The sequence below is a fragment of the Pyrgilauda ruficollis genome, unplaced genomic scaffold (assembly GCF_017590135.1).
Source record: "Pyrgilauda ruficollis isolate IOZ18807 unplaced genomic scaffold, ASM1759013v1 scaffold97, whole genome shotgun sequence".
NCBI lineage: Eukaryota > Metazoa > Chordata > Aves > Passeriformes > Passeridae > Pyrgilauda > Pyrgilauda ruficollis.
The window spans coordinates 1042512-1070097 of NW_024531821.1; the positions used below are offsets into that span (position 1 = coordinate 1042512).

The window sequence follows — 27586 nt, forward strand, 5'->3', positions numbered from 1 at the left end:
CTAACGAAAAGGTTCCACCATTTGTAATGAACCAAACACACAATTCTTGGCCTATTTAATTACATTTTCAGCCACAAGATGCTGGTGTTAAGAGAATGAATACACAACTATTTCCCAGTTCTACCAGCACCATCACAAAGACCCAAATGCCTGAACAAGAGCTGCTGCCGGAGGTTATAAAGACTTCTGTCAGCTGTGCCCAGGTTTTATGTCAGGAACACTTTAATCCTGTGCTTTCAGGATGAAAAGTCCAAAATACACAGCCTCAAACTGATCTTTACAGTCCCAGTCACAGAAATGTCTTTGCTGACACCACAGACACCGTGCCACCTGATCTCCACATCTCTCACACATTTGGATTTCTAAACTGCACATTGTCAACCTTACACTTCTAGAACCTCCACTACAATGGCTACCATTATGGTGCTCCACAAATTAATTCTTTCCCCCAATCCACCATGTTTCCTTGGGTGTGAACAAGCCAAGCTTCCACAACACATTTCCTGTCTCCCAGCTAAAATTCTCTGGACAGATCCACAGAGCTTGAGTAATCCAATTCTACAGTTAAACCAGAACATCCGAATCAGAAAAAAATGGAAAATATGAAAAACAGTCAAAAAAATAACTTCATTTGAGGCAGTGGCAGGGAAATGAGAATAAAATTCAGAGAATGTTTGTGAACTTTTCTGATATATCTGAAATACACAGAAATCCAGCTGTTTCAGATGAATCACAAATGTTTGAGTTTTTATAATATTCCAATGAAAGCATACTTTTGTATGGCCAGATCAAACTTACAAAATAAAGTATAAGAAGAGATGGCCTCATGGATGCTAATTTAGATTACAATTCATCTGCAGCAGATAGTTTAATTGAAACACATGAAGTCACATGAACCCTGGGCAGAAAACCAGTGCTTTTTATTACAAGAAGAAAAAACGCATGTTTCATGTACAAAATCACAGAAAGAATCTATTGAGAAAAACCATAAAAACATACCACACTGGAAACTATTAGACAGCTCTGACATATAGCTAAGGGATCACATGAAATAACTCCTTCATCTTTTAGTTTTGAACCTCGGTTGCATATGAGTCTGTTGGTTCAGACTTCATTATTTTTACGGCCTCCGCTATATAAAGTGTTATAATGTACGTAACTGCCAGCTGTGTTTTATTTCATCAGTAGAAAATGAGCCTTGAAAAAAAAAAATCACACTTTTCCCCCATAAAGTTACATAACATTTCAAAAATGCCATAAATCTCCTCAGTTGTGTCATGCATCCAGAAATGCAGCACACGGTTCTTTCCAAGCCCTCCTGGCCCCAGAGCAAGGCTATAAATAGTTAATTTTTTCGGGGAGAGGAGGAGGTATGTTGTAAATGAGAAGCGAGCTTTTATTGTTTTGCATTACTTCAGCGCTGGATTCCCGATTTGTAACAAATTCCAAGGCTGCAGACTGCGGGCCCAGCCTGTGAGTAAGGCTGCGGTGATTTATGGCAGGATAAATCCCTCCGTCCACATCCCATGACTGTGGAATGCGCGGAATGCCGGGGCTGCAGGAGCTGAGGCAGCAGCCACAGGAGCTCCATCCATCGCTTCCTCCAGGCAGGAATGACAGGAATTCTGCAGCAGTGCCAGCCAGGCTCGCATTCCCAGGAATGGCATCTGCTGATTGCCCAACACAGCTCATCAACGCCTTACCTGGCCGGCACATTCCACACCTGACTGTCAGAGCAGGAATGTTTAGCAACAACTGCCGCTTGCCCAGTTGTCAAGGCAGCCCAGGAAGCAGCTGGCTCGGAGCTCCTGGCCTCGGAAAAATGCAAAGCACTTGTGTTCCTCCTCCTGCTGCTGCTGCTGCTGCCTCCCCACCCCCAGCCAGAGAGCCTCAGAATGGGGGGAAGTGAAAGGAGCGCCTTGCAAAGCACGAGGGAACAATACTGCAGAAATCGCAAGGTGAATACGTATGGCTTGCTATAAATAGTTAGGCTGAGCTAATTCCTGTTACTTCACGCTGTACGAAAACAAAAGAAAGCATGAAAACCCATCTAATCACGGCAGCTCTAGCGCAGATCTCCCACACAAACTAGAACAAAGGGAAAAAACGGAGCACAAAGTTGGAGCCAGGACACGATTTTAGCAGATTTTAGCACGCAGCACTCAGTTCTGTGCGGGACAGACGCGAGGCACTTACAGATGCGGGTTGAACATGCGGCTCATTTTGGAGACGTGGTCATTTTCACAGTCCAGCTCCTCGTCCCCTTGGTCCATGCTGAGCTTCCTCTTGCTGGGGCTGATGGGCGGCGGGCCCGTGCGGTGGTTGCTGAGCGCGGGGGATTGCAGGGGCTGCATTCGGGGCTCCCCTCTCAGAGCCGCTTCACCTGCCCGGGGAGACACAGCAGGGGTGGGTCACCGCCACGGGGACAACAGCGACAACCTCCCCCCTGGGGAGCACGCAGCAAAACCCCCTGAAATTCCCCAGTAACATCCCACAAAATTCCCCAGTAACATCCCACAAAATTCCCCAGTAACATCCACCTCCCAGACTGCACACGTGGAATGTGATTGTAGGATGGATGAGGCATCCCAAATCACGCGTTATGCTGGAACAAGCGGTGAGAAAAGGCAGCAGGAGAGGGGTAGCTCACCCCGGATGGTCCCAAAGGCTGAACTAACCCACCTTGGAAGCAGTTTTTCCACTCAGATTCCCCCTCAGCTTTTTCACTCAGATTCCCTCTCAGCTTTTTCACTCAGGTTCCTCCCCTGGCAGGCTGCAATCGCAGCGCCGGGCTGTGATTACCTCACTCTGCAAACCATGACTATTCACAGAGAAATAAAAGCTTTGTTCCTCTTCTTACAGTCGCGGTTATAAATTCCAGGGCTACAGTTCACGTTAATGCCAAATATTTCACATCTAAAACTGAACAAACGTTCAGATTCTCAGATGATTCCCTTTATAAAACACTGTCCAAAACAAGCTTGTCTGGTATACAACTATGCAAGGGGAAAATTAGGGGGGAAATTGGAACTTGCTGATTCAACTTTTAAATATGTCCCTACAAGTCTTTCTCTATACTTTCAACGTATGTTTAGACCCGCGAACAAAAGAGCACAGTTCTTCAGCAGAGGAATCACAGCAATGCTAATTTCCAACTGGCGGCAGACTGAGTAGATGATAAGTTTTTATATAATCTCCCACTTCCCAGAAAAAGCCATTGCCAGCATTTGGGAGCTGTGTGTAATTCCAGCGATGCTGGCTGTGCACAAGCCCAGGACAGATCGTTGCTAAGCAGGCGTTAAAGCGTGACCACGGCTTTTCCCATTTCAATTAAACGTCTCACTACTCCTATAGCCTGGAGCACAGGGCTGCACTTCACCATTCTCAGGTCATATTTAGAACTCATAGGGGTTTAAAGATGTAAAAAAAGTGCTTTTGGGGCTCCATCAGGGGCTTGGAGAAGAGCTAAATTAACCAGGGTTACCTATTCTGGTAATATCCCTGAAATAGCTGCTTTTGCTGGAGTTTAAAATTTGTATTTTTCCTACACTGCCAGAAGCATTTTGTTTTTTACACAGCCATAATTTCCAGACCTAAAATTAGGCCTAAGTTAACTCCATCTAGAGCCCTGTGGTACCTGACAATGGAAATCTTTGTGTGCCACCACACATTTTCACATCATCACCGAGGCAGATGATTTATAAAATGCTGCCTTAATTCCTACACACGACAAATAACATTTTGTTGGAAAAAGAAGGAGCGAGGAGAAAATCTCCTGAATGTTTACCAGTAAAAATAAGCATTCTGCCAATTTAGTCAGCATAATATAAACTAGCAAATATACGCTGACCTATAATACACCACAAGCCATGATTTCTATTAAAGACTCTGGCACCAAATCTAAATAGGAACTTTCCATCTCAGCTCTAAATAGCAAAAACTGTGCCCTGCTGCAAATGCTCTGGGACAGACACCCAGAGCTCTCCTGTTCCGACCAAACATTAATTGAGAAGTGCCCACAACCACCCCAGTGCCACGAAAAAAAGCTTTTATCATCACAACATCTCTTGGGAATTGTTTTCAGATCAGTACATTTGTGAATTTTTCCTTTGTATTTTGCCAATAGAAACCCCCACCTACAGAGTGTTCATGTGCTAAACTTTCAAAGCAAACCACATCACAGCAGTTCCTCTCCATGAGGAATCTCCCTTATTCGTGTCTTTGAAAAGGAATAATCTAAAAGCAATGTTAAGAGATAAAGCTTTCAGCACCTGAGGCTGGAGGCTGTGTCCTCCCACCCATGCACAATCACTCTTCTCCCTGCAGTATCTCCCTTCACTTCTGGGGACTCCAACACAAAATTCCACAACAGCAATCACAAATTCCATGTGAGCACCTCACTCCCACTGGCTCCTGAGCAACTCCTAACAGTGCCTTGGGCAGTTTAAATACCCATGTAAAGCTAACTTGGGTGTTTACAAAACACCAAAAATCTCTAGACGTTCTTCAATCCAGTAAATCAGAAAAACTTGCCCTTTTCCCCCAAACAGGACATTGATACTATACAATTACCAAAATTGGGACTTTTTTATTTCAAAATTAAAAAACTCGTTTCTTCTATGGATGGTAAGAACAGCATTTATATATTAACATTCAGACTGAGTATAAAATCTGGTAAAAATGCTATTGTATGCTGGAAGAAACTTATTTCAAAGAAATTCAGCAAAGAAAGGAAGGGCTTCTAATGAAAGCTTATCCCATTTGGTAATGCATTTTCCTGACTGTGCAGGGAATACCAAGACTTCAGCTAAACATCCCAGGATCTGACCAGTACACTGGGCCAAAATTAATCAAATGAACCAAACTTTGAACAGGTGGGAGCAGTGAGAGTCTCTTACAGGCCAGACAAGGCAGTTCAGTTTGTACAGCCCCTCCTGCCCACACCAGGCAGGAGAACAATGCCAGAAAGAGTCCAGACAACAGGAAAAATCAAAGGTACAATCTCTTTACATTGTTTAGAGGGATAAAATGCAAATTCCTATACTGGTTTTGCACAGCACCCTGAGTTCTCATGGGGCCTGCACATTTGATTAGGGCTAAAACTGCTCTTCATTTAAATAGCATTCCTTCCCCACTACTTTCCTCCTTACCAAACTTGAATTTAAAGCAGAGAGAGAGAAACCACAGAGGAGACTATGGCCCCAAATGCTGTTTTAGGGACTAGATTTGTCTCCCCCAGCTGACCACACTCCATGGAAACCAGACTCTCATCACACAGCTGGCAAGGCAACACTCTGATAAAACAACTGTGTTTTATAAATTCCCCAAGTCCAAACTCCAGGCTTCAAAATTCATTACTGTGACGGCTTGTGTCTGCCCTGCAACAGAGAGCAGAGATAGCAAACACATTTATTGTGCCTCTCATAATGCTCCTCTTTGTTTCAGCCAGCAGCTGGTGGAAGGCACTCCAGATCTGCTGCTTTCAGATACTTCTACTTACAACTATTCATGCTAGTCTTTTTTTTTTTTTTCTTCTTCTTCTCCTCCTCCTTCTCTTTTTTTATTAAAACTGTTGGGCAACATGATAAAGCACAGACAAGCTAAACAAAGATAACACCGTGACGTAGTGTCTGCCTATAGAGCAGCTCTGCTCCTGCTTGACACCAGCCCATGCAGTCAGCAGGAATGTGCTTTATTTTAACCACTTAGGAGCCTGGCTCAAAGTGCTTCCACTCAGCACAGTGTTTGTCAGGCCAGCAGGGCTCTTCCCACCCTCACAGCCCTGGGACAGCTCTGTGTAAACAGAGGATGTCCAGCTCTGTTTGCCTTTCTCTGGCCAGCGGGAGCCGCGGCCCCAGCGGAACGTCCACAACAGCAAAAGCCGTGTTTTAACAAGTGTGCCTTGACAGAGACACCAGAGGGGTCTGAAATCTGTCTGAGAGCTCCAGGAGTCACCAAAGACTGGGAAAAAAATATACACTGCTGTGGCAGCAAGCTTCCTTCCTGTGACTCGGTACGGGCTGCACAGACACAGCGCTGCCATATCCTATCCCCCCTCCCCATTTCCTCTGTCCCGCTGGCTGCTTGTAACGCACAAATGTGAGCATTAATTACAGCCCAGAAACCCACACGTGCCTTTGTCCTGAGCTGAAGGGTGACAGTGCAGACCTTAGGCAGGTTAGCATAAAAGTCCTCGAAAGAAAATCCTGGCACTGCCCTTGCCCAGTTTTTTGTTCTGTGTCTGATAGATGGGTTTATCCACAAGAGTGAAATCCCGAAAAGTTTATTAACTTTAAGAAAAAAAAAACACCTAAAAATTCTTTAGTTGTGGTGTTTGTCATCAAGGTCCTCACCTTCAAGGTCTTGGATTGAATTACTATGACCTCAGGCCACTCTATTAATTAAAAAAATCACGGGCAAAAGCATTAAACAGACTTTAATTAACGGGCATCACACCTTTAATTACCTTTTCCAATACCTGCAGACAAACTCTCATTAGTGAGAGGAGTTGCCTCATGTTCTTAAGGCCAAATTCCCAGGGATGAGCAGTACATGAAAACCTTTAAGGACAGCAAGATCAAAATTTACTTTCATTGCATATGCTGAAAAGCCAAGATCTTCACAAAATCAATAGAGATGTGAAAAAGATACTATAAAATAAAATTCATTTTATTTTCTATCCTTATATTCTAAAAACCATTATGAGATTGAATAACAAATAGATTGGAACAAATTTCTAAACTATTGCATGTTTTATTCCACTATGGCAAACACTGAAATCAGTCTGTGCCAACATAAATTGGGATAAATGGCATAACAATTCCAATTCATGCACAAAATAAAAATAATCACATGATTTGAGATATCAAATACCAAGCAGGGAAGCCACCACAAATTACTCAATTCAAGAAGTCATCAGAACAAGTTCTCAGCAGAGAATTGCAATGCAGCGCCGAGTCCCTGTGCAGATGTGGCCAGCTGCCTGCTCTGGGTGTTACTGCACCTCCCACTGCACAGTGGGACAGGACTGACAGCCCTGGCACTGGAAATACCCCTGAAATCAGATCTGCGTGAAACAGCCTGCAGGCATCCTGAGAAGTGTGCAGTTCCAGGCAGATCTGCTTCACTTGCTTGACCAAAGACAACAAATTGATCCAGTCTCAGAAGGAAATCTTTGGTCACCATGAAAGAGAGCCCAAAAAGAATTACAAATTATATTATTTGTATCACTTTTGCAACCCCCACTCAGAAAAACAAACGAAATCCCTTATCCCAAAACCCCGCATTCTGCGCCACTGCTTTATTTCAGGGCTGCTTCTACAGAAGTTATGATTTAAGATGAGCTTAAATAAGACTTAATTCTGGGAAGTAGTAGATCAACCACTGTAAACAGAGTCACAGTAGTCTCTATTTCCTTTAGAGTACATTAAACAGGCCTATCTGGAGAGCATAATAAAACAGCAAACTACAGAACAACAAAAAATTAAGTATTAATGGCAACAGCCTGATTAAAACATGCTGCTGAGACATCAGATCTTGGAAATATTCTTTATTATAATTGACAGATTTTTTGCAGCGGCCAACTTACGGATTCCTTTATCTGCCACATATTTTACTGACTTTCTGCTATGATAACAAAAAGCTAATTTAGGAAACCAGAAAGTCACATACACATGTGGAGAAAAATTGGCAAAAAGCCTCTTCTCCTCCGTTTACAAAACATACGAACAGCACTTACTCCTGGAAGCAAGCTCTGGCTACCACTGTGCAGAGATTTGTACGCCAGAAAACCCATGGCCAAAACCAAAATACAGTGATTAAAGTGCCTGCTCTGGGCTGGCTCCTGCAGCTGCCCCTGCCTGCCAAGCAGGGACACGTTCTGCTCCACACTGCAGGCAGGGACATTAAATAGTGACCTCTGCATTCAATCACCTCCACCCACTTTCCTCCTCTTCCCTTCAAAAGCCTCACAAAGGAGCCAGAATTTGTGCAGCAGCATCACTGGCAGCCTGCAGCAGGCTCGCTGGAGGATCCTTCCAAAAATATCTTGTTCATCAAAATTAGAGACCATTTCTACTTAATAGGCCTTGAAAACGCTGCATTATGTACCAAAAGCTACAGTGCAACAGGCAGAAAATGGCAAATTTGCCTCCCCCAAGCCAACATCACCCTATCTGCTCCTTCAGAGGTAGTGTGAAAAACTGACTACTTATCTGAAATTCTCTCTCCTCACGTTCTAAAAGCACAGCTGCACACAACACCATGGCTACATCAACTGCCTTGGCTGGGGAACTGCTTCAGTTCCACAAACTATTCACAAATACATAAGATTAATAAAAAAAAAAATCTTTGCTAAACACTTCAACAATGGCTGAAAATTTCCCCCAAAAAATTCAGGTACATGGTATTTTCCCTGGTACCTAAAAATACCAGGTACCAGCTGAGGGAGTCTCCTTGGTAAGGAGGCAAGAATTGATGGCACGGGAAGAAACAGGGCAGCAGATCTGCCACAAAGAAAGCAGGGTGGAATAAATTTTAATGCTGTGGTCTGGCAGAGCTCCTTGATATTTCCTCTGTCAAACTGCAGCTTTCACACCTCAACAGTTGTGACTGTGAGGCTGTGTTCACTTCCAGCCCAACAATGAACTCAGGCTTGGGTCTAACTTTAGACCATGAGATTACTTCATGAAGTCACAGCTCTCACTAAGATCATGTCCCATTTAGGTAACTTACAAAACGCTGAAAAAAGTGTTGCTTTTTCTGCTCAGAGTACCTGTACTCGTGCAAACTGTGGCTAAAACAAGAATTCAATTATCTGGCAGGCACGATTTGGATGAAGTCAATGGTAAAGCTACACTGATCTCCAGATAAATAACACCAGGGTTGGCTGTAATACTTATGTTAACATCAGTGTCAGAAGGGATTTCTCTGACAGAGGATGGGTTTGTGCTCAAGGAGCAGGACTGCACCACCCCAGGAGCAACCTTTGAGCCTTTCTGCCAGCTCTCCCAGGAAAATCCTGCATCAACCATCCAAAGTCAGTGAAGAGGGACTAAAAAGTAGCACAATTATCATTTTGTCTTTGCTCAGAGAAGAACCAAGCTCTGGGCTAAGCCCAGCTCCTGAGTCCAGCCAAGGGCAGCAGTTTGGGCATCCCAAACACAAGAGGGGAGGAAGGGAGAAGAATCCTCTACACTCCCTGCAGGAAACAGTCAATTCCATATTCATTTTTTGCTTAGCAAACATGACATTTCTCTTTACTGGGCAGCAAAATACACATGTGATAATGTGATTTTACTGAAAATGTAAAAGCATTATCAATACAATTTTTGGTGAGTGAAATATAATTAAGGGAACATGTTGAAGATGTTGTTCCCCAGACCAAAGGTGGTTTCACATCTAGGTGTTCTTTTTTTGGTCACCAAGACTGAGAGTCTTAAATGACTTTGTCATATAAAAGATGGCAAGGCTAAACTAATCAAAGACCAGCTGAAAAAATCCAAGCCAGAAGCCTTGCCATCTATTTCAAAAGTAAATCCAAGTCACAGCAAGGTCACAAGAGAAGGAATTGTAAAACTGGGGCTAAAGCAGTATTTTAATGCACTAAATCCTACCTTATAGCTGTGTTGTCATGTGATGCTAAAGAGAGACAAATTCAATTTGTGAAAGCTCACATTTGAATAATTCCCCCTAAAGAGAAAATATTTGTTACCCTCCCCTCTGGTTGATTGGTTGGGTTTTGGGTTTTTTTGGATATTGTTTCTGTTACTGGATAGTCAGGTTTAGCCCCCCCTGCTCCATGGGCTGCTATTGCATGGCTATGATCCTGTAACACAAATTAAATTCTGGGTGTTCAGTGGCCCTTGTGGGTATGAACACAGTCAGGATGTGCTACAGCAGGCACGCTTCAAACATTAATTCTGAGATGTTCACTTGTAACAGGGTCATATTAAAAGCAAATCCAATAAATTGTGCACACTCTCCCTCATAAGAGTTTAAAGCAAAAGGTGCAATAGAAAGGTAAAAAAATATTCCACTTATTCCACAATTGGAGCCTATTTTTAGAAGTACTGCAGGCTTTTATTGCAGTTTAAAATAAACATGCTCTGAACACCTTTTCTCATATTATTCTCCTTTGCTACATGTGGAAAAATTCAGACCATCAAGAAAATGAGCTCTCTAAAAGAGCTATGAAATCTGATATTGCACTTTCCAGCAATGTTTCTTTTATTCCCGTTTTATTTCTCCCCAAATTCCCTACCTGGAGGTAAAATGGCCCTCAAGAGAGGATAGAAATGTTTTAAAATATGAATAGAAAAGCAGATGGATTTAAAATGTTAGGAAAAGACATGGATGGGTGGGTGCTGCCTTTGGGATGGATCTGGAATAAAGCAGGGTCACTGCTCAGGGCACTGTGCAAGATCCTGAGGGGATCCCTGGGACTTGCACCCAAGTGACCAAATTCTCCTCCTAAACCACAGTGACATGAGAAAAAAAATCACATTTGGCCCCACAAACGCAGGGAAAAGTTGGATTTCCACTTTGGTTTTGCTACCTGATGTGCAGCCTCACGGTCTCCCACGTGAGGGACACTGAGCCCCTCCAGCCAAGCTGGACAGAATATCCAAGATTTTAATCCACTGAGCAGCAGAACAATCCCAACCCATCTCCCACAAAGAATCCATTGTGGAGAACAAAATCCCTTTGTCCTTCAGAAGGGGCTCCAAAATCCCTTGTGGAGAGCGAGAGAGCAGCGACAACTGCGCGGGGCAGGCGGACATTGGGAACCCTCGGCGAAGCAGGAGAACCCGATCCTGTCTGGAGCATGGCACAGGAGCAGCATGTGCCAGCCTGCCCCTTCCTCCTGGGCAGGGCTGGGACGGGGCCCAGCCACTGCCCCACACAGGACAAGAAAGCAAATTCAGCTCAGCACAGGCCCTGGATGTGCACGCCACTGCCCCACACAGGACAAGAAAGCAAATTCAGCTCATGTGCATAACACAGGGCCTTCAATACTCTGCATCTGTGTTATTCTGAGGTATAGCTCAACGCTCCCTCAGATGCTGCTCTCATGCAGTGTTTTATTATCCAGGAACTTGTGAAGGATTCTAGAAAAGTGCAGCTCATGAGATTCAGAGGAAAGGATTCCATCTAATTTCTCCAGGGTTATGGATGTTGGTATAAAGAAACACATAAAAGCTAAAATATCACCATTGTTCCTGACAAGACTGCCTTCCAAAACAAAGAGGTACACGGCACCACTAAGGAAAAAGATAAAACTAAATCTGTGCCTCTAACAGAGCAGTTTTTAATCTTGGGTTCATGACACACAACTACATTGATTTTACTGGGGAAAAAGAAAATGGCTAAGAAGAGATGTACCAGAGAGCACCAAAGCTTTCAAACTGCTGCTCCACTACAAGGTTTAGCTGTGAAAAAGCTGGTAGCCCAGACTGAATTCCTGCCCAGAAGGACTGAAGGTGGTGGATTGCATTGAAGCACTCCCCCCAGGCCAGCAGCAGCGCTGGGATGGCTGGAGGCTGTCCCAGGGATAAAAGGGAGCCAGGGCTGTGGTGCCAGGGGATGGAGGCAGCACTGGCCAGCCCAGAGCCCGGCTGTTTATTTCACAAGCAGAGGGTGCTTTGTGGGGCCAAGTTGCAGGGTCACTCCAAATCAATGTTCTCTCCAAGGGAAAGAGAAGGCAGGGCAGATAGAGGGAGGGATTGTGCTTGCTACCAAGAAATTACATGCTGCCTGGGCAGCCTTTCTCACAGTTTTCTGGGCACTGAGGACAGGTTTTCCAGAACTCTTGGAAAAACAAGAACAAGCAGAGATTCTTATTTTTGAAGTTATCTTGACAGTCATGGGGTTGGAAGGGGTGAGCAGCACCAAAGTTACACTCTGCCTTCACTTAGGGCTGTGTCTTCCTGCCCTATACCTACTAGTCCTTAGCTGAATCTCCTTTTCAACAACAATTCCAGGCTCCTTCTCTATTTATTTCAGAGCTGCAGAAGCAACTCAATCCTGACAGAACCCAGAAGAGACATGAAGTGCAGATGGGTTGGTAAAACAAAGGTAACAAAAACATGCCAGCTGTGTTTTTGTGACCCACCACTCACATCACACTATTCTGACAGGAGCCAGAAATCAAACCTCTCACTGCATTACTGGGATATAATTCCCTAGTGAATTACCTGTTAAAACCTTCCCCATCTCACTTGAAAAACACTTCTGCAGATCTCTACCCCCTTATCATACATTTAAGATGTTCCAGCCCATAATTAAGCAGGGGTTGTATTAACTGCGAAGTTTTTAATGGAACTAAAGAGCAATGCTGGGGGCAGTGAGACACTGCATGATTAACTAAAAGGTTTGGAAGCCCTGCTTCAGGTCATAAATGGGCTCAGCCTGGCTTGCACTGCAGGAGCACAGCTGGACTGCTATTTCACTAAGTCTCTGATCCCAAATCATCCTGCAAAGAGAATATAAAAATTAACATCTGTGGGCACATTCCTTTTATGCAACTCAACGGGCTGTGATCTCAAGGAAGCGACCTGGGGAGGGCCTGTGGCTCAGACAGGGGAACTTCAAATTCTTCCCAGCATTGTCTGCAAGGCCTCATTCCTTTTATCACCTAAAAAGACTCAACTACATCCACAGAAGGAGATTCCATCACCTCAGTTTGGGTGGGGTTCACTACAGAGGAACCAAAGTCACAACATTTGGGTCCAAAAGTTCCTGTTTCCCCTCCATGACTGCTGAGCACAAAGTAAGGATCGAGTCCATACAGCATCAGTCCAAGAATCATTGCTCTTACCTGCTTAGCTGATTAATGACATATTTTATTTGAACATCTCAAACAGGTAAAAGCAATTTTCTTTACTAAGAGGTCACAATAAGGTTTAGCAGTTGTGGCAAAACATTCCAATGGAGGCACTTGGAATGCTGCTGTCAGCTTCAGCCCAGACTTATGCGAGTTCAACCAGTTACAGCTCTTTATTCCCCACAGTAAATAAGGATAACAGTCATTGTTTGTTTCACAGGGCTGGCTACAAGTTGCATTAACTGGGCTTCTGTGAGAGCAAGGATTCTGCAGAGAGTATTAAAAATATATGCAAATGTGAGCATTAAAATGTTTGTCGTCGTACTTGTTGCTAAACACAGCAGTTGAGAAACACTTGAACTCAAACAGGGTAGTGTTCCATTTACTGTACTGCAAAGAACAACTCAGAATATCCACAGATTAGCTGTTAGGCAAACATAATGTACCTCAAAGCAGTCACAGTCTTACATATTTGGACTTTTTTTGGACTTTTAAGAGTTTTTAAAGAAAGATAACAATTTTTTAAAACTTTTTTTTGTGACAAGCTGAGTTAAATACATGGGTTATGTAACATCAGTGAGAGAAGCATTTCTGAAGATAGAGAACCCAGGCAAGGCTCTGTAAACATCCTTGCTAATGCTGGAATTCCTATTTTTGCTACCTTTGGTAAAAGGCTCAGTGTGATGCCTGCAGCAGGACAAGAGCAGAGTGTTCACCTCTGGGTTTGGAGTGTTCAGCAGGAAAAGTGTGCACGTCAGCATTGCCCCAGCTGGCCCGAGGAGATTCAATCCACGGCAACCACAGAGTGGCTGTGAGAGCTCCGAGATGCCACAGCAGGAAAACTGCAGGGTGGGGGTTAAACAAGCACCAGTGCTCACCAGATGTCTGAGGAGGACATCTAAGAAGGATCCGGAGCATGAGGAAGAATATTAAAAAAAAAAAAAAAATCCCCTTCAATGCCATAAATATTTATACTAAATCCAAGGAACTGGCCGAGTTCAGACTTGCCTTATATGAATCATAAAGCACTTCCCTCACCCCATCCTCATTTCATGTGTTCTGGAGAAAAGCACCACAGAGGAGGTGCCACACTTGTGTCAGCTTCTTTTTCTCTATGGTAAGAGCAGTTTTTGTCGAGCTGCTTTAGAAGATGTTGCTTTCCAAAGAATATAAACAGAACAACTGAATAGTCCTATTTTACTTGGCTAGCTCTTGTGTGGCATTTACTGATCTTCCCAGATCATTCAGATTCATAGAAATAGCCCCCTTTTGCCTAGACAATTTAATTTTCTTTACAGGGACATTTAACTACAATCAGCAGAGCATCACAGCAAACAACTTCAACGTTGTCATCAGGAGCCAAGAAATCAGATTTTTCTGGAAGGTTCTGCTCTGAAAGTGTCCAAACCTGCTACTGTCACAAATATCTTAATTTACTTTCAGAAGTGAGACCTAGTAAACATTAGCAATTAAATAACAAAATTGGAAGTCTCAATATCATCTCTAAAGTGCAAGCACAGTGTGTTGATGCCATTTGCAAAAGAAGCAAATCCCCACTCACTCCCAAAAGAACATCAGCTACTCAAAAAGATCCATTTGGCAGTTTTGGGTTTCACTCTTCTCATGCAAAAGATGGCTGGGCTGGACACTTTTTAGGTTGTAACTACAAAGGGTACTGCCAATCTGCTGTTCTGGGATTTTAAGTTAAAACAAAACATAATAGATGTTCCAAATTGGTTTATATTCCCATGCAACAATTTCTACCCTGGGAAAAAAAAAAAAAAAAAAAAGAAAGAAAAAAAAATTGACTAAATCTCCCTCATCTAACTACAACCCATATTTAAATGCAAAAAACCCTATTTCTGCATGCTGAGAAATAAACATTAAGCCTCACAAAGCAGAAAAGTGCAGTGCTGGGAGGTTTCCATGCCTGCCCTGTCAAATGGGTTTCCAGGAAAATCTACTGCTTTTTAAACACAACTGGTTCCAAACTTTCCCTGGGAGAGCAAATATATTTCCTGGAACCTGCTAGCAACATTTGGAAGAATAGGAGGAAAGTTATACACTACAATGCCTGGTTCTCACAGCTGACAGGGAACACTCCAGAGTGATGAGGAGTGAAAAGGAACATGTCTTTAAATAATCAGAGACTCTTGTAACAAGGGGAATTAGGAGAGGACAGGAGCCATAGGTTCTGTGAGGGAACTGAGCTGGCTCCAGCCTGCTGAAGGCAACTTCCCCTCCTCCCTGTGTGCCACCAAGGCTGCAACATTCCACTTTATCCCAAATATGATCTGCTTCTATCCACGAACACCACTTGTGGATGAGCTTTTTCTCCAAAGCCAAAATGAGGCACAAGCATCATACAACATTTCTGGGGGGAAAAGCTGGGCTGCACCAAGTGCTCCTATGCTTAACAAGTTCTTGCTTTTAACACTAGCAACAATCAAGTTTAAAAGAAAAGGGGAAAAAAAAGTGTTACTTAAAAAAATCTGTTACCAAACAGTGCCATGAAATTTAGGCAAGGAAACACTCTAAACTCCTGTTTAAAAAAAAAAATCAGATACCAACCAGTGCTGTGAAACTTAGATAAGGAATGATTCCAACCTCAGTTTCACACTTTTGTCCCCACCACCCCTATCACCCTGAGATGTAAGGACTGCCATTCCTGTTAAAACTGGACCTCTGAAGATTTTTGATGAAGTCCCGTCACCTCACCCAGGTTTCTGGGTGACTTTTCCTTTGGCTGGAACCAATGCTGTGGTGGTGCTGGGTACCTCAACCTCACCAAGGTTGCACAAGAAGCTGTACTGAGATATTTCTTAACAAGAATGACCTTTCCTAAGGGAATGGCCTCAAGTTGCATCAGGGGAGGGTTAGAGTGGATCTCAGGGAAAGGTTCTACTCCAGAGGGCGCTGGGTACTGTCCAGGCTCCCCACGGAGTGGGCACAGCCCCCAAAACTCCCAGGGATGCCCAGGGTGGGATTGCTGGGGTGTCTGTGCAGGGATAGGAGTCAGACCCATGGTCCCTGTGTGTTCCTTCCAGCTCAGGACATCGTGTGATTCTGTGAACTGAAGTCCCCCAAGCTCGCCTTACCCTCCAATCAGTGCCAGCCACTCCTGCTATTAAAACCAAACCTCTTGCAGCTCCATCCATCTGTGACGTGAGGTTTACAAGTGGGCAGAGATAACCCTAATTAAGAGCTCAGCTGCCTGCTCAGTGCCCTGGAGGATCCATGTGCCCCCATCCCTCCCAGGACACACACCAGTGCTCCTGAGCTCCACTCACCGCTGAGCCCACTGGTAGGGAAGGCTGAGAATGAGAACATGGAAAAGAGCTGGGAGATGAAGCACCAGGGCCAATCTGCCCCCAGGAAATCCAGAGGGAGCCTGCTGGCACTGCTGGTGTCTGTCCCTGCCCCTCAGCCTCACCCCACAGTCATCCCCAAAAGCAGGGACAAACAATGCCCCTGTGTGTGTAGCTATCCGTGCTGATCTGAAGAGCAATTTGCAGGGGGATGATCCAGGCTGCAGGAAAAACTGGCTGCCTCTAAAGAAGGAATTCAACCCCAAAGCCCTCCCGGTTCTCTAAGGCTGAGGAAGTATAAAGCCATTCTTGTAAACACTTCTCCAGGAACCTGCGTTCACCACTACCTCACACTATTATCAGTGAGAAATTATAGGCTCTGTCCTGCTGGATTATTGTTAGTGTAAACAACTTTGCTAAATTGCTTGGCACTCTGTCTGCATGCAGCATGTTCAAACTCTGCAGTCTATTCAGCCAAAATCAAATATAAAGGCCCATCTGTATTAAACCTCAAGAAGAAATTAATAGACGACTATTTTCATGCAAAGCAGATATTTAAAAAAGGCAAAGCCAATACATATGGATGAACTTTTTCATTCATAATTTTAGATGCCACACAATGAAGACTGTTGTTTAAGCTTTATTTTTTCTCTAACAGCTCTCCATACAATGCAGCACATTGTTCAAACTCTGGAGCAATTTAAGCTTTTTCAATGTCTCCTAAAATCCCTGGATTTATATCCAAAGAGAGCTGGCACTGTAACAAATCTGACTTGTGAGTAACAAGTTACAGCCTTTAAGCAAATTGCTCATTAACACAGACTTCAACTTACTGCTACAAACCTCACTACCTTTTATCTCGGAAAAAAAAAAAAAATATGCTGCCTATCTTATCTACAGAAAGCTGTCGGATAACACTCTATTATATTTGGGGTTTTAATTTCCTTGTTTGAGTTCTCAGTACAAATGCTGAACTAGCATCCAGGGTGAGAACAACAGAACTCCAGGGGAAAAGAAAAAAAGTTCAAGTATGACCTAAATCTATCCTGCCTTTGATGAAGGAGGAAAATAAACTGAATTTTGATGTCAGTCCTGAAGAGGATATTCCCAACTTCATGCTAGGAGGAAATGAGCAAGAAAAGCCCAACTGTGAAGCTGGGGCTCTTTGTTGTTTTCCTGAAGATGAAAGAGATTGAAAATGCAAAACCCACAGAACGTGCTATAAATGGGGAACGTTCTGTAGGTGCATCTTAATTTACATGGCTTTGAACAGAAATTTTACACTCTGTTACAAATAAGAACACTTAATTTGCCGTGAAGGAGATTCTTATCCAGTCCTTAGCAGAAGAATAGTGCTTAAGTCATTTTACATATTTAGAGACTAACCCAAACTTTGCAGCTAATAGGAGAAACTGATGTTAGAGAAAGAGAAAAATGCAAGATCAGCAGAGAGAGCTGATGGAAGCTCTTTTTTATAACTTAAGAAAACATGTTGCATTTCATTAAAAAGCAAATGAAGTTAGCAGGATCTGTGCCTCTGATAGCAAACATTTGAAGTGGCGTTTTGGGGAAGACACAGACATTTTCAGGATGCTTTGCAGTGCCCTGAGAGGACACCCAGCTCTGCAAGCCAAGGAACGCTCCAGCCTTACAGGAAGTCAGTGAAATAATTATGTAATATGCCACTAACTAATGAAAGCTGTCCTGCAACCAAAAAGGGGTGTTTTGCTAGAAATCTGGATCCAATTTTCTTCATTAAAAAAAAAAAAAAATCCCAGTCTTCTGGACTATCCAGAGAACTCTGCATAACTATGTTGAGTGCTCCAAGTAACATGCCTGGGGGATTTCTTAGCATCTTATTGCATTTCTTTATACCTTTCCCAGCACAGCAGTTCCAGCCCTGAGAATGCAGCAATAACCCAGAGCATCTGAAACTGGGAGAGAGAGAGAAAGGAAGGCAGAAATCTGCCTTCCAACACAGCACCATCTGTGATAAACACCAGAACGAAAGGGATCTGCCTGGAGACTGCTCCTCCTCATGCATATTCCGTGGGAAAGCAGGAGCCAGAACTGGCTGGACAGCCCTGGAGTCAAAGAGCAGCATCACCTGTGCTCTGTTTTGTTTAACTCTGAGCACTCCATTACCTCAACACCGGGCTCAGAAGGAATACTGAGCTGGAGTTAAGTGAGTTTCCACCACAAAACGAGCTGCAGATGTTCCAGCCCTGAATACCTGCCCGGATCAAGTGGCTGTCATTCGATAGGCAGCGCTGGGAATGCCAGCCTGCCTCCAGTGCTGCTGCTCCCTGGCCTCTGCACCTCAGCCAGGGCTCCCAGGAGCTTCCTCACGGCCCTGAGCTCATTAGGAAGAAAACAATCTGAAAGCACCACTCATTAAACTGGCCATTGTTCATCACTGGCAGCAAATGTTGAGCAGAAGAGTATCAGATGTATTCACGCTAAAGATGAGCGTCCAGATGCCAAGGCAACAATTCTCTAATTATTTCTTCTTTTCTTTCCTATTGCACCAAAACTATTACAATAAATTGCTTGGAATGGTTGATCATCAGTAATATAACTGTCCTTTTCCACTGCATTCCCAATTTGAATGATTTTAAAATTTTCTTTCAAATGCCTTTTTTATGCAACTTTTTTTAAAAAACCCAGCTCATTGACATTCAGATTTTCCTCCAAAAGCATCAGTTGGATTTGGGGCATCATGGGGGCTCAAAGCTAGTAATGAGATTAAGAAAACCCTCCAAAGAACAAAAATAATCAGAGTAAAACAAACAACCTTGAGGAAAGGAAATGGCTTTACCCTGTGCTTCAGAGTTGCAGACCCCCTTTCTAAAAGTCTTTACCCTCATTTCTGGTTATAATCCTTTTCCTGGCTGTGGCTGTCCTAATTACATGAGTGTGCAGAAATTTCCAAGAGGCTACAAAGGCACCTTTAGAGGTAATTTAGAAACTTCCTGCTCAAAAACAACCTCAGGCAGGGTGGGATGCTCAGGTGGGATTGGAGCATCTCCGAAGGTGGAGACTCCACAGCCTCTCTGGAGAACCTGTGCCTGTGGCTCACCAACCTCACAACAAAAACTAAAAGAAATCAGCCCATGTTTGAGAAAACAGCCAACCTCAGGTGAGGTTTCACCTGCAGAGCTAAACCTGCAGCACAGCCTCACTTCTGGACAGCTAATGGGAGAACTTCCAGCTCTCCCATTCCCAGCCCAGCCCCAGCAGAAGGACAATTTGCTGTCCACAAGGCAGATCCCATCTATGTTATCACCATTTCTTCTCTTCCCCCAGAGAGGAGGCCAAAATCAGAGATGCGTTGAATGAATTAAACAGCACCTGTTTCCAAAACCAGAGATGTGTTGAATGAACTAAACAGCACAGTATTTCCATGCTGGGAACTCCGTGGCTGGAGTGTGACCACGAATGGCACAATTTAGGAGCAGACTGAGATGAAGACACAGCTGAGGTTCTTGGGAGGTTCCTGCCCCTCCCAGGCAGGGAAGGCTCTCCAGGGCTGGCATTAACTCAGCAGCCTGCAGCTCACAGATAACAAATTGCTATCTGGGACTCTTGCTGGGCAAGAAAAAGCAGGACTCCTCTCAGGATGCAAATCACACTCCTCTGCTCCATGTTGAACTAAAGGGTTGCCAGATGCACACACTTAAGGAACTTTTCCTGTTTCTTAGGTATCAACACATCTCTGATGCACAGGCTGCTGCAACTCCAACAGTTCCAGGGCCAGAAGAGTAAAACCACCAGTAAACTTCATAAAACACCCTGACATAGCTCACCAGCATAGAAATCATCCTCAAAAACCAAAACCAAATGTTTCCAGAGAGAATCTCAAGGAACAAGCAACCCATCTATCTCCTGTGGCCTATAGGCCCATCACTCTTTCCTCTGAAATTTCAAACCTATTTTTATCTTACCCTGCATCTTCAGAAGTACTTTTCAGGAAGGCATCAATTTATAAGTAGTTCAAGTGTGGCCTTCAGTAAATCCTAATTAACTGAGTTTGAGAGGGCGTTTTGTTGTCAATGTAGTTACTACTGCAACAGTGTCCCTGGAAAGACAAGATCCATCACTGCTGACACAACTCACTTCTAAAATAAATACTATGGCAGAGGCCAGGAAGATCTGTAGGCATCTCTAAAACACCCTTGGAGTTCAGAGCAGATGTTGCCAGTGTTTACACTTTTTAAACCACTGGGATATAAACACCTCACTATAAACACCACTGAAGTTTTGCTTTTCTTCTCTTCATTTTGTGTGTGTTTATTTTAGTGTTAAAAATGTTAACTTCCAGAATAAGGAAAATAGCAACAGATGTTTAACCTAAACAAAAACTGCTGCAATGGAGTGTATTCCTTAAGCTGTTCTTTTGCTTTTGAACTATTAAAGCTAAGATCTGGTTAAATAACAATTACTGGAGAAGAGGGTGGGGAATAAAAAGGGGCCTGGAAAGAATCTTCCATAAATATTAGGCATAATTACAATGAATTGAACTAATGAGCCAAAACTACAGAGCAACAAAACTTAGTGAACAGAACGCTCAGAAAGATGTATTACGCAAATAAAGCTTTGCATAAAACTCCTTGGTCTTCATCAGAAGTTACCAACTGCTTCCAAAGAAAACACTAATTACTGCAGAGAGCAGTGAAAAAGTTAAAGGATCCTGAAATGAAAACATTAAAGGATCCTGAAAGTTTTTTTTTTTTTTTTTTTTTTTTTCCTTTTAAACGAGTGAGTTTTCTTGCTCTAACAAAGAAAGCATGGGATAAGAAAGAAGTTGGGAATTCAACTTCATGGAACCCCAGCTCTTTATTTTTCAACTCAATCTTCTGTAAAAGAGCTCAGTCCGAGTGAATATATACATATTTGCACAGGAAAGAAAAAGCAGGAAAAAAGGAGAAACAAAGTTATTAACAGTACAACAGGGAGCCCCTCCACTTCCTGAAGGGAAGAAATGTGGCCATGCTGGTTCAGGGATAGAAGAGACTGTAATTCCCAAAGTGAGATTCAGCTGCCTGCGTTCTGTCCTGGCCTTTTTCTGAGCGCTGTGAACAGATATCTCCCTGGCCTGCGCCTGTGCACGCTCCGCATTGTTTCTTTCCTGACAACTCCAGCAAGTTTATTTTCTGAACGAACATGGAAAGCGTTCCTGCTGAATCAGAAAAAAAAAAAAAAAAAAAAAAAAAGAAAAAAAAAAGAAAAAGCTTTTCGCGGCGCTTGTGTGTGGCTACAGCAAAACCAGCGCCGCTGCCAAGCCGAATTAGCTCAGTGGTGCCTTTCTCTCCAGGCACAGCCAAGCCATAACCGCTTCTCGCAGCCGCACGTAGAGAAAGCTCCGCGCAGATGAACAAACTGATTCTGCCCTGTTACCTCAGGCGCCTTCCCAGCAGGGCTCGGAGGGCTGACAGGGGGAGGGCAGCGAGCCCCAGCCCCGCCGGACACAGCGGGCCTTGTGTAAGGCCGGGCCGGCGCCGGGGACACGCCGGACAATGGCCACGGCCCCCGGGGACACGCCGGACACCCGGCCGTGGCGCGGCCGGGCCGGGCCCACGCGTGTCCGGCCGCGGCCCAGCCCCGCGGCGCCGGGACAGACGGACAAACCAACCGCCGCCCGGACCCCGGCCTTCAGTGCCAGCAGTGCAGCCGGCCAGGGCAAGGAAAGTTGGAGTTGAAAACGTGGATTGTAGGGGGGAAAAAAAATGTAAAAAGAACAGAAAAAAATCACAAAGAAAGAAATCCCTGCCCTGTAACAAAGCTCTGAGAACAGCCCGCGGGGCGTCCCGCACCGGCGATCTCCAAAAACATTCCCGCTGACAAACAACAGCGAGCAGCGCTCGGACGAGGATCCATCCCTGGAAGGGATCCATCCCTCCCCGTGCGAGGGATCGAGGGATCCGTTCTCCCCCGTGCGAGGGCACTACCGATTTCCCGTGGCCAGGCACTATTACCTTCGTAGCACAGGATGCCGATATTGTTGTTCATCTTGTCCAAGTACTGGTAGTTCAACAGGTCCATCCTCATAAACAGCATTTATCGGGCTGGCGGAGACGAGCGGCTCCGGGCGGGGGAGGCAGACGGTGCCGAGGCGCTCCCGGCTCCCAAAGCCCAGCAGAGGCCCAGCCTGGAGCGGGTCGGGAAGGGGGAGCGGGCTCCGACAGCCCCGGGAACGCGAGGGGAACGCGCTGCGGGGCGGGGGGAGAGAGCCGTGCGGGGGCTTCCCGAGGGTTCTTCCAAGTTAAAAAAAAATAATAATAATAATTAAAAATAAGAGCGTAAAAGCAAAGCGAACGCGGCGGGGCAGGGCAGGCAGGGAGGAGGGCGCAGCCTGCTGCGAGCGCCGGCGCTGACAGCGGCAGTGCCCGGCACTGCCCGCCGGGCCCCGCTCCGAGCCCGCTGCCCTCAGAGCCCGGCCCGCCCCGCGCAGGCGCTGCCGGCCGGCCGCGGGTGCTTTGTGCTCCGCAGGGCCCGGCGGGAGCGGGGGAAGGAGGGAGGGCACGGCCGCGTCAGAGCCGCTCGCACAGGAAACAGCGGCGGCAGGAGGAGGAGGAGGAGGGGGCGGCTGCGAGGGGAGGAAGCGGCGCTGAGGGGCCTGCTCCGGGCACGGCGGCAGCGCGGCGGCTCGGGGGCGGGTGCTGAGCCTGCTGTTTGAAACTAATTCTGCCTCGCTGCGCTCCCCAGCACGGCCTCAGCGCCTCGCCGCGAGAAGCAATGCGCTGCTACAGCAACAGCAGCCATGGAATCACGGCGTGGCATCACAGGAATGATACATGGAATCGCAGGAATGAGGCAGGCAAAATAAAAGGCGTGAGGCAATGGCCATTGGCCCTGTGTATAGTTTATATATAAATAGTTTAAAAGGTTTCTGTCTCTCCATATAAACAGGCATCGCACACATTGCCACAGTTCCACCAGGGCACAGCCAGATGGGATTTTTTAAGGGCTATTAGTGGTTAAACATTCCGGTCTCTGGCTCTTCAGCAGCTGCCCAAGCCCCGGCGCTGCTGCAGCTCTGCCAGCCCAGGATGGGGCTGCCCGCCCGTGTGCAGCCCAGCCCGCAGCTCAGAGCTCAGACAGATGTGTGCCACTCATCCCGACACGGCGGAACATCTGGGCGGGTGGCACCTGATGGGCATCAGCATTTCCTGCGGCTCATCAGCACCCGAAGTCTCGGGCTGATACGAAAAGAGAAATTTAAAAAGCTAATGGAATCCTAATTTTTCCCTCGGCCCTCTTCAGCTTGGAGCACAGCTCATCCCTGCCCGTCTGGGATGGGTGATCTTCATGGTGCACACAAGGGCAGAACCAGTAAAAAACTTCAATTTCCACCCTGAGAACTTCTCCCCTCTGCTAGAGAAGGGGAAGGGGTGACATGACAGAGGCAAGTCACAGAGTGACACTTTGTGATGGCGTTTTGAGAGTCACTGCTTGAATGCTCTGGGTATTTCAGTAAGAACAGGTAGCTTAAATTTACTGCTGGTGTCTACTGAATATTCTAAGGAAGATTGCCTAGAACATAAAAAAGGTTTCTCCCCACTGCAGATCAGATACACAATGCTGAGGTAACAGTACATTTCTTAAATGGCATCTAATACAAAGTTGCAGTTGTTTTACAAAAGTTGCGACCACACAGACCAAAGCAGCCCATTATATTTTCTAGAAAGAGAAACTTCTTTTTATTAAAGAGTAGTGTATGGTGATTTTTAAGCAGGGCATTAGAAGTTTTGCATATTGTGCATACTCAGAGACGTTCTACACCAATCACTCAAATTAAAACAGCCATCTAATAATGACATCAAGAGAAATCAGAGCCATCGAAGATATAAACAACAATAAAAATCCACACCTACAACACTAAAAAAGAGAGGCACGTTTCTTCAGCATGAAATGCAGGTTTCTCACCAATTTTGGGACAATATTTTGATATATACAGTTTTTAACATAGAGAGCATCCCTGAATTCACAGGAATGCAATACATTTATTGGGTGCTTGGGAAGGACAAGAAGATAAGTATTTGATTTTTTCATTTTAAAATACTTAGATTTTTGTTGGAGGTGCAGGTGATGAGGAAGAAAACACAATTTAAACTCCTTCAGAGCAGTTTTCTATGAGACAGGGGTGCACATGGGCATTACAATTCCCAGTCCAATTTGAATTCTCTATATTCAAAGTTCCATATTTCTTCAAGCTGTTTGGAAAAGCATGGTTGGGTGCTGTCCAGAAACCACTGACTACTCAGGAGTGTTGTCCAGACACTAATAAAGGAGTTAATTTTTCTTTATTAGACCAGTAGTCACTGGTGTGCAGGTTTTTAGGCAGTAATGATCCCTGTTAGGTGAATGGCTTTCAGCATTTCAGTACAAACTCTGATTGGACTTGTCAAATGTTGCATAATGAGCATGCTTCACAATAAATAATAATAAACTGTACCAAACACCAAGAGCTTTTTGAACTTCTAAATTAAAATCAGAATGCTGCAAACGAGGCAATGCCTAGTGAAAGAGTGGGGGGAGGGAATTATCAATGTAAACATATCCCTTGCATTTTAAACCCAAAATCCATTCTTAGGAAAACTTTCATTGAAAGAAAATTTTATCAGCTCAACAAGCCCAAGTCCAGCAGACATTAACCTCAAATGCTGACAGGCTCACTGTAAAGTACTTGGTTCCTGTCAGCAAATTCTCAATTCAGATTGCTGCTCATGGTTCTGAGACCTTCCACTGAGCTGAAACCAACCATCAGCGCATCAATGGCTGGCAAAAAACGCTGCTTTGCATCAGTTCCTTCTGCATCCCGAGAGCTGCAAACACAGAGCCGAGCTGAGGCATCTCTGCCTCACTGTCTGCACTGTTTCCTCTAGGATCGCACCCTCCCTGCTCCTGGAGTGAATCCCAGCCCTGGGATCCGCTGGGAATGACGCGCTGAACTTTAACACAACACAACAGCAGCCTCTAGAGGTAACGGGAAAGCCGCGGCTCCATGGGATTGACATGGGATTTTATTCTAATCGTCCCACTGAGCAGGGCAGAGCCTTCAGCCTCCCAGGGATCTGCTTGGCTTCAACTCAGAAAGCAAATCCAGTCTGCACACAGCAATGTCTCACCACCTCAGAAGGCACAAAAAGCAATGTAAGGAAAGCAAGAGGAGCAGGTAAATCACCGCTCTAAATCACCACTTAATACAAAAGTAAATCCTTACAACTCTACATTATTCACCTGGATTTTTGTAGGGAAAATCCTTAATATATCAAGTCTGTGATACCAGATTTGACAGTGAGAGTTTGTATGGGTTTTAGATTATTTGAACAAGCACTGAGCTGCTTTAGAGCATTACATACATACAGGGAGTTGCTTTTTTCTGTGCCTTTTCTCTGCCCTCCTCGACCCTCTTCTCTCACACATGCTGCTGCCTCAGGCAGTGCTGAAGAGCCTGAGAAAATAAAATTCCTTCGGTGCCTGCACTCCACAACATCTTCCAGGGGGAAAATGGCAACACTGGCTGAGAATCAACCCCACAGATGGCAGACAACTGAAATTCCACCCGTGAAGATCAGAGAGCAACTATTGAAACAGTGACCAGTTCTGCAACTGAGGGAAAAAATAGTCTTTACAGAGTGGGACACACTGCTGTGTCTGTGTGGTCACACAGTGCTGCTCAGCATAATTCCATTTCTGAGCCGATAATTATCAGCTGCAGCTCCTCAGGTCAGACAGGCACCCACTGAAACCTCAGTGCACACCGAGGAGGAGGTGGAGGAATAAAGCAAGAACAGTTATAAACGGGTTTTACCTTTTTTCTTGCCCTAAGAAAAGAGCAAATTCGAGTTGAGGGTTGCTAGGTGGCGACGTGCCTGAAGGAAAAGGCTTTTCTTTTTCCACGCACTCCACGGTAGTGGGTGGGAAAAGCTGCTCTCAACATCCCTGGTTTTATATATGTTAGAGTGCACTGCACAGGAAAAAGGCAAAACAAAAATTCCCCTTGAAGCAGGAGGAGGTGTTTGCTTTGAAATCCACTCAGGTGTGATGATGAAATACAGTTAAAATGGAATGAACACGCAGCAAGGCCAGAAATGGATGACAAGGAAAATGACATTTCAAGTTCCTTGCAAGCAGCAATCTCCCAGCTGTGCCTCTGGGATCCACAAACACAACTCTTCCCTCAGTGAGTCAGATACCACAAAAATAACTTTACACACTTCTTACCAAGCATTAAGCACTCACAACTGCACTAGTGAACAGAAGATATAAAAGCACACATCATTCCTATGTGCCTTCTACTTTTTTTCTTAATCATAAAGTTGCATTACAAATAGATTTTAATCACACCCAGCTACCTGTTCCCTTAAAATAAATCAATAATTAAAGAAATCCCCATCAGGTAGAATAATTAAAATAAATCAATAATTAAAGAAAGCCCCATCATGTGGGGCATCTCTGAGCTCAAGCTGGTGCATTCCTGTTTGACCTGTCCCCTAGTTAAAGGTTTCAACCATGAGCAGACATTATAGAACACAAAAGATGCCTTTTTAATTATCACTGCAGCTTCTCAAGCCTGAAATAGGAAGCTTACACCCAATATTGTAACAAAAGAATTTGTGCATCCTATCATTCTTGTCATAACCTAAACGTAGGGAATGCTGCTTAAAAATCCCAAGCACAGCATTATCTAGTGAGGAAATGTGTTTGTGAGTGTGTGTGTCACAAAGTGCTGGGTAACTCACACTGGAATCCCCAGAGAACAAAATGCCAGGGAAACCAAAAGTACAGAGGTGCCTAAGAGTGTCTGGAGTTGCAAGCACTGCTAGGGCCCAGGAATAGATGGTAATAGCTTGTCTGGACTGGCAGATGGACTTTTTTTTATTTCTTTTTTTTTAAATTAGTTTTTTAATGCCTTGCTGTACTGCAGTTCTTATTCTGTACTACTCACTTCTTTAAAGACACACAGATTTCAAACAGCATCTCACTGTGGTGGTAAATAAAATTTCAGATCACTTGTTTGTAAATACTGAGTGATTTAGGACCAGCTATTTCATACCAGATCAGAAAATCCCAAGGTGTTTATCAACTCAAAAAGCTTTTGGTTAATGAAAACCTGCCCTCAGCAGCAGGAACCATTTGCCTCCCACCCCACACTAAACACACCTGCTGTCCTTCCACAGCCTTTTCCAGGTGGGAATTTGGGCCAGGAAAGGCAGAATCCAAGGCAGTGCACATACAGAGCTTCCCCTGTAGTTTGTTTTTTTTGGCAAAAAAAACTCACATTTAATTCTGGGTGAATACATAAAATAGGCACAGAGGTGCTGGGTGAGGCCTCTGGTTTATCAAGAATATTTTCCATTTCTCACTGGTATCTTGGAGCTCTCAGTTTGCTGGTGTTTTTCTCTTTTTGTTTTCTTAGGCTGAGCTGAGAACACTTCAAAAATGCAGCTAA

General features: G+C 44.6%; 1 protein-coding gene across 2 annotated transcripts in view; it reads right to left on the minus strand.

Moving 5' to 3' along the window:
* Positions 1-27586, minus strand: part of VGLL4 (vestigial like family member 4) — a 70995-nt gene that overhangs the window by 22784 nt on the left and 20625 nt on the right. The window contains exons 1-2 of one of the 2 annotated variants that reach the window (XM_041489977.1): positions 22107-22621; positions 2197-2383 (exon numbers count right to left, since the gene is read on the minus strand). In XM_041489977.1, the coding sequence (XP_041345911.1) occupies positions 2197-2383; positions 22107-22188 (269 nt within the window). In that variant the 5' untranslated portion in view covers positions 22189-22621. Of the gene's footprint in view, positions 1-2196; positions 2384-22106; positions 22622-27586 lie in introns of those variants that run through there. The other variant, XM_041489979.1, reaches the window with a different exon arrangement.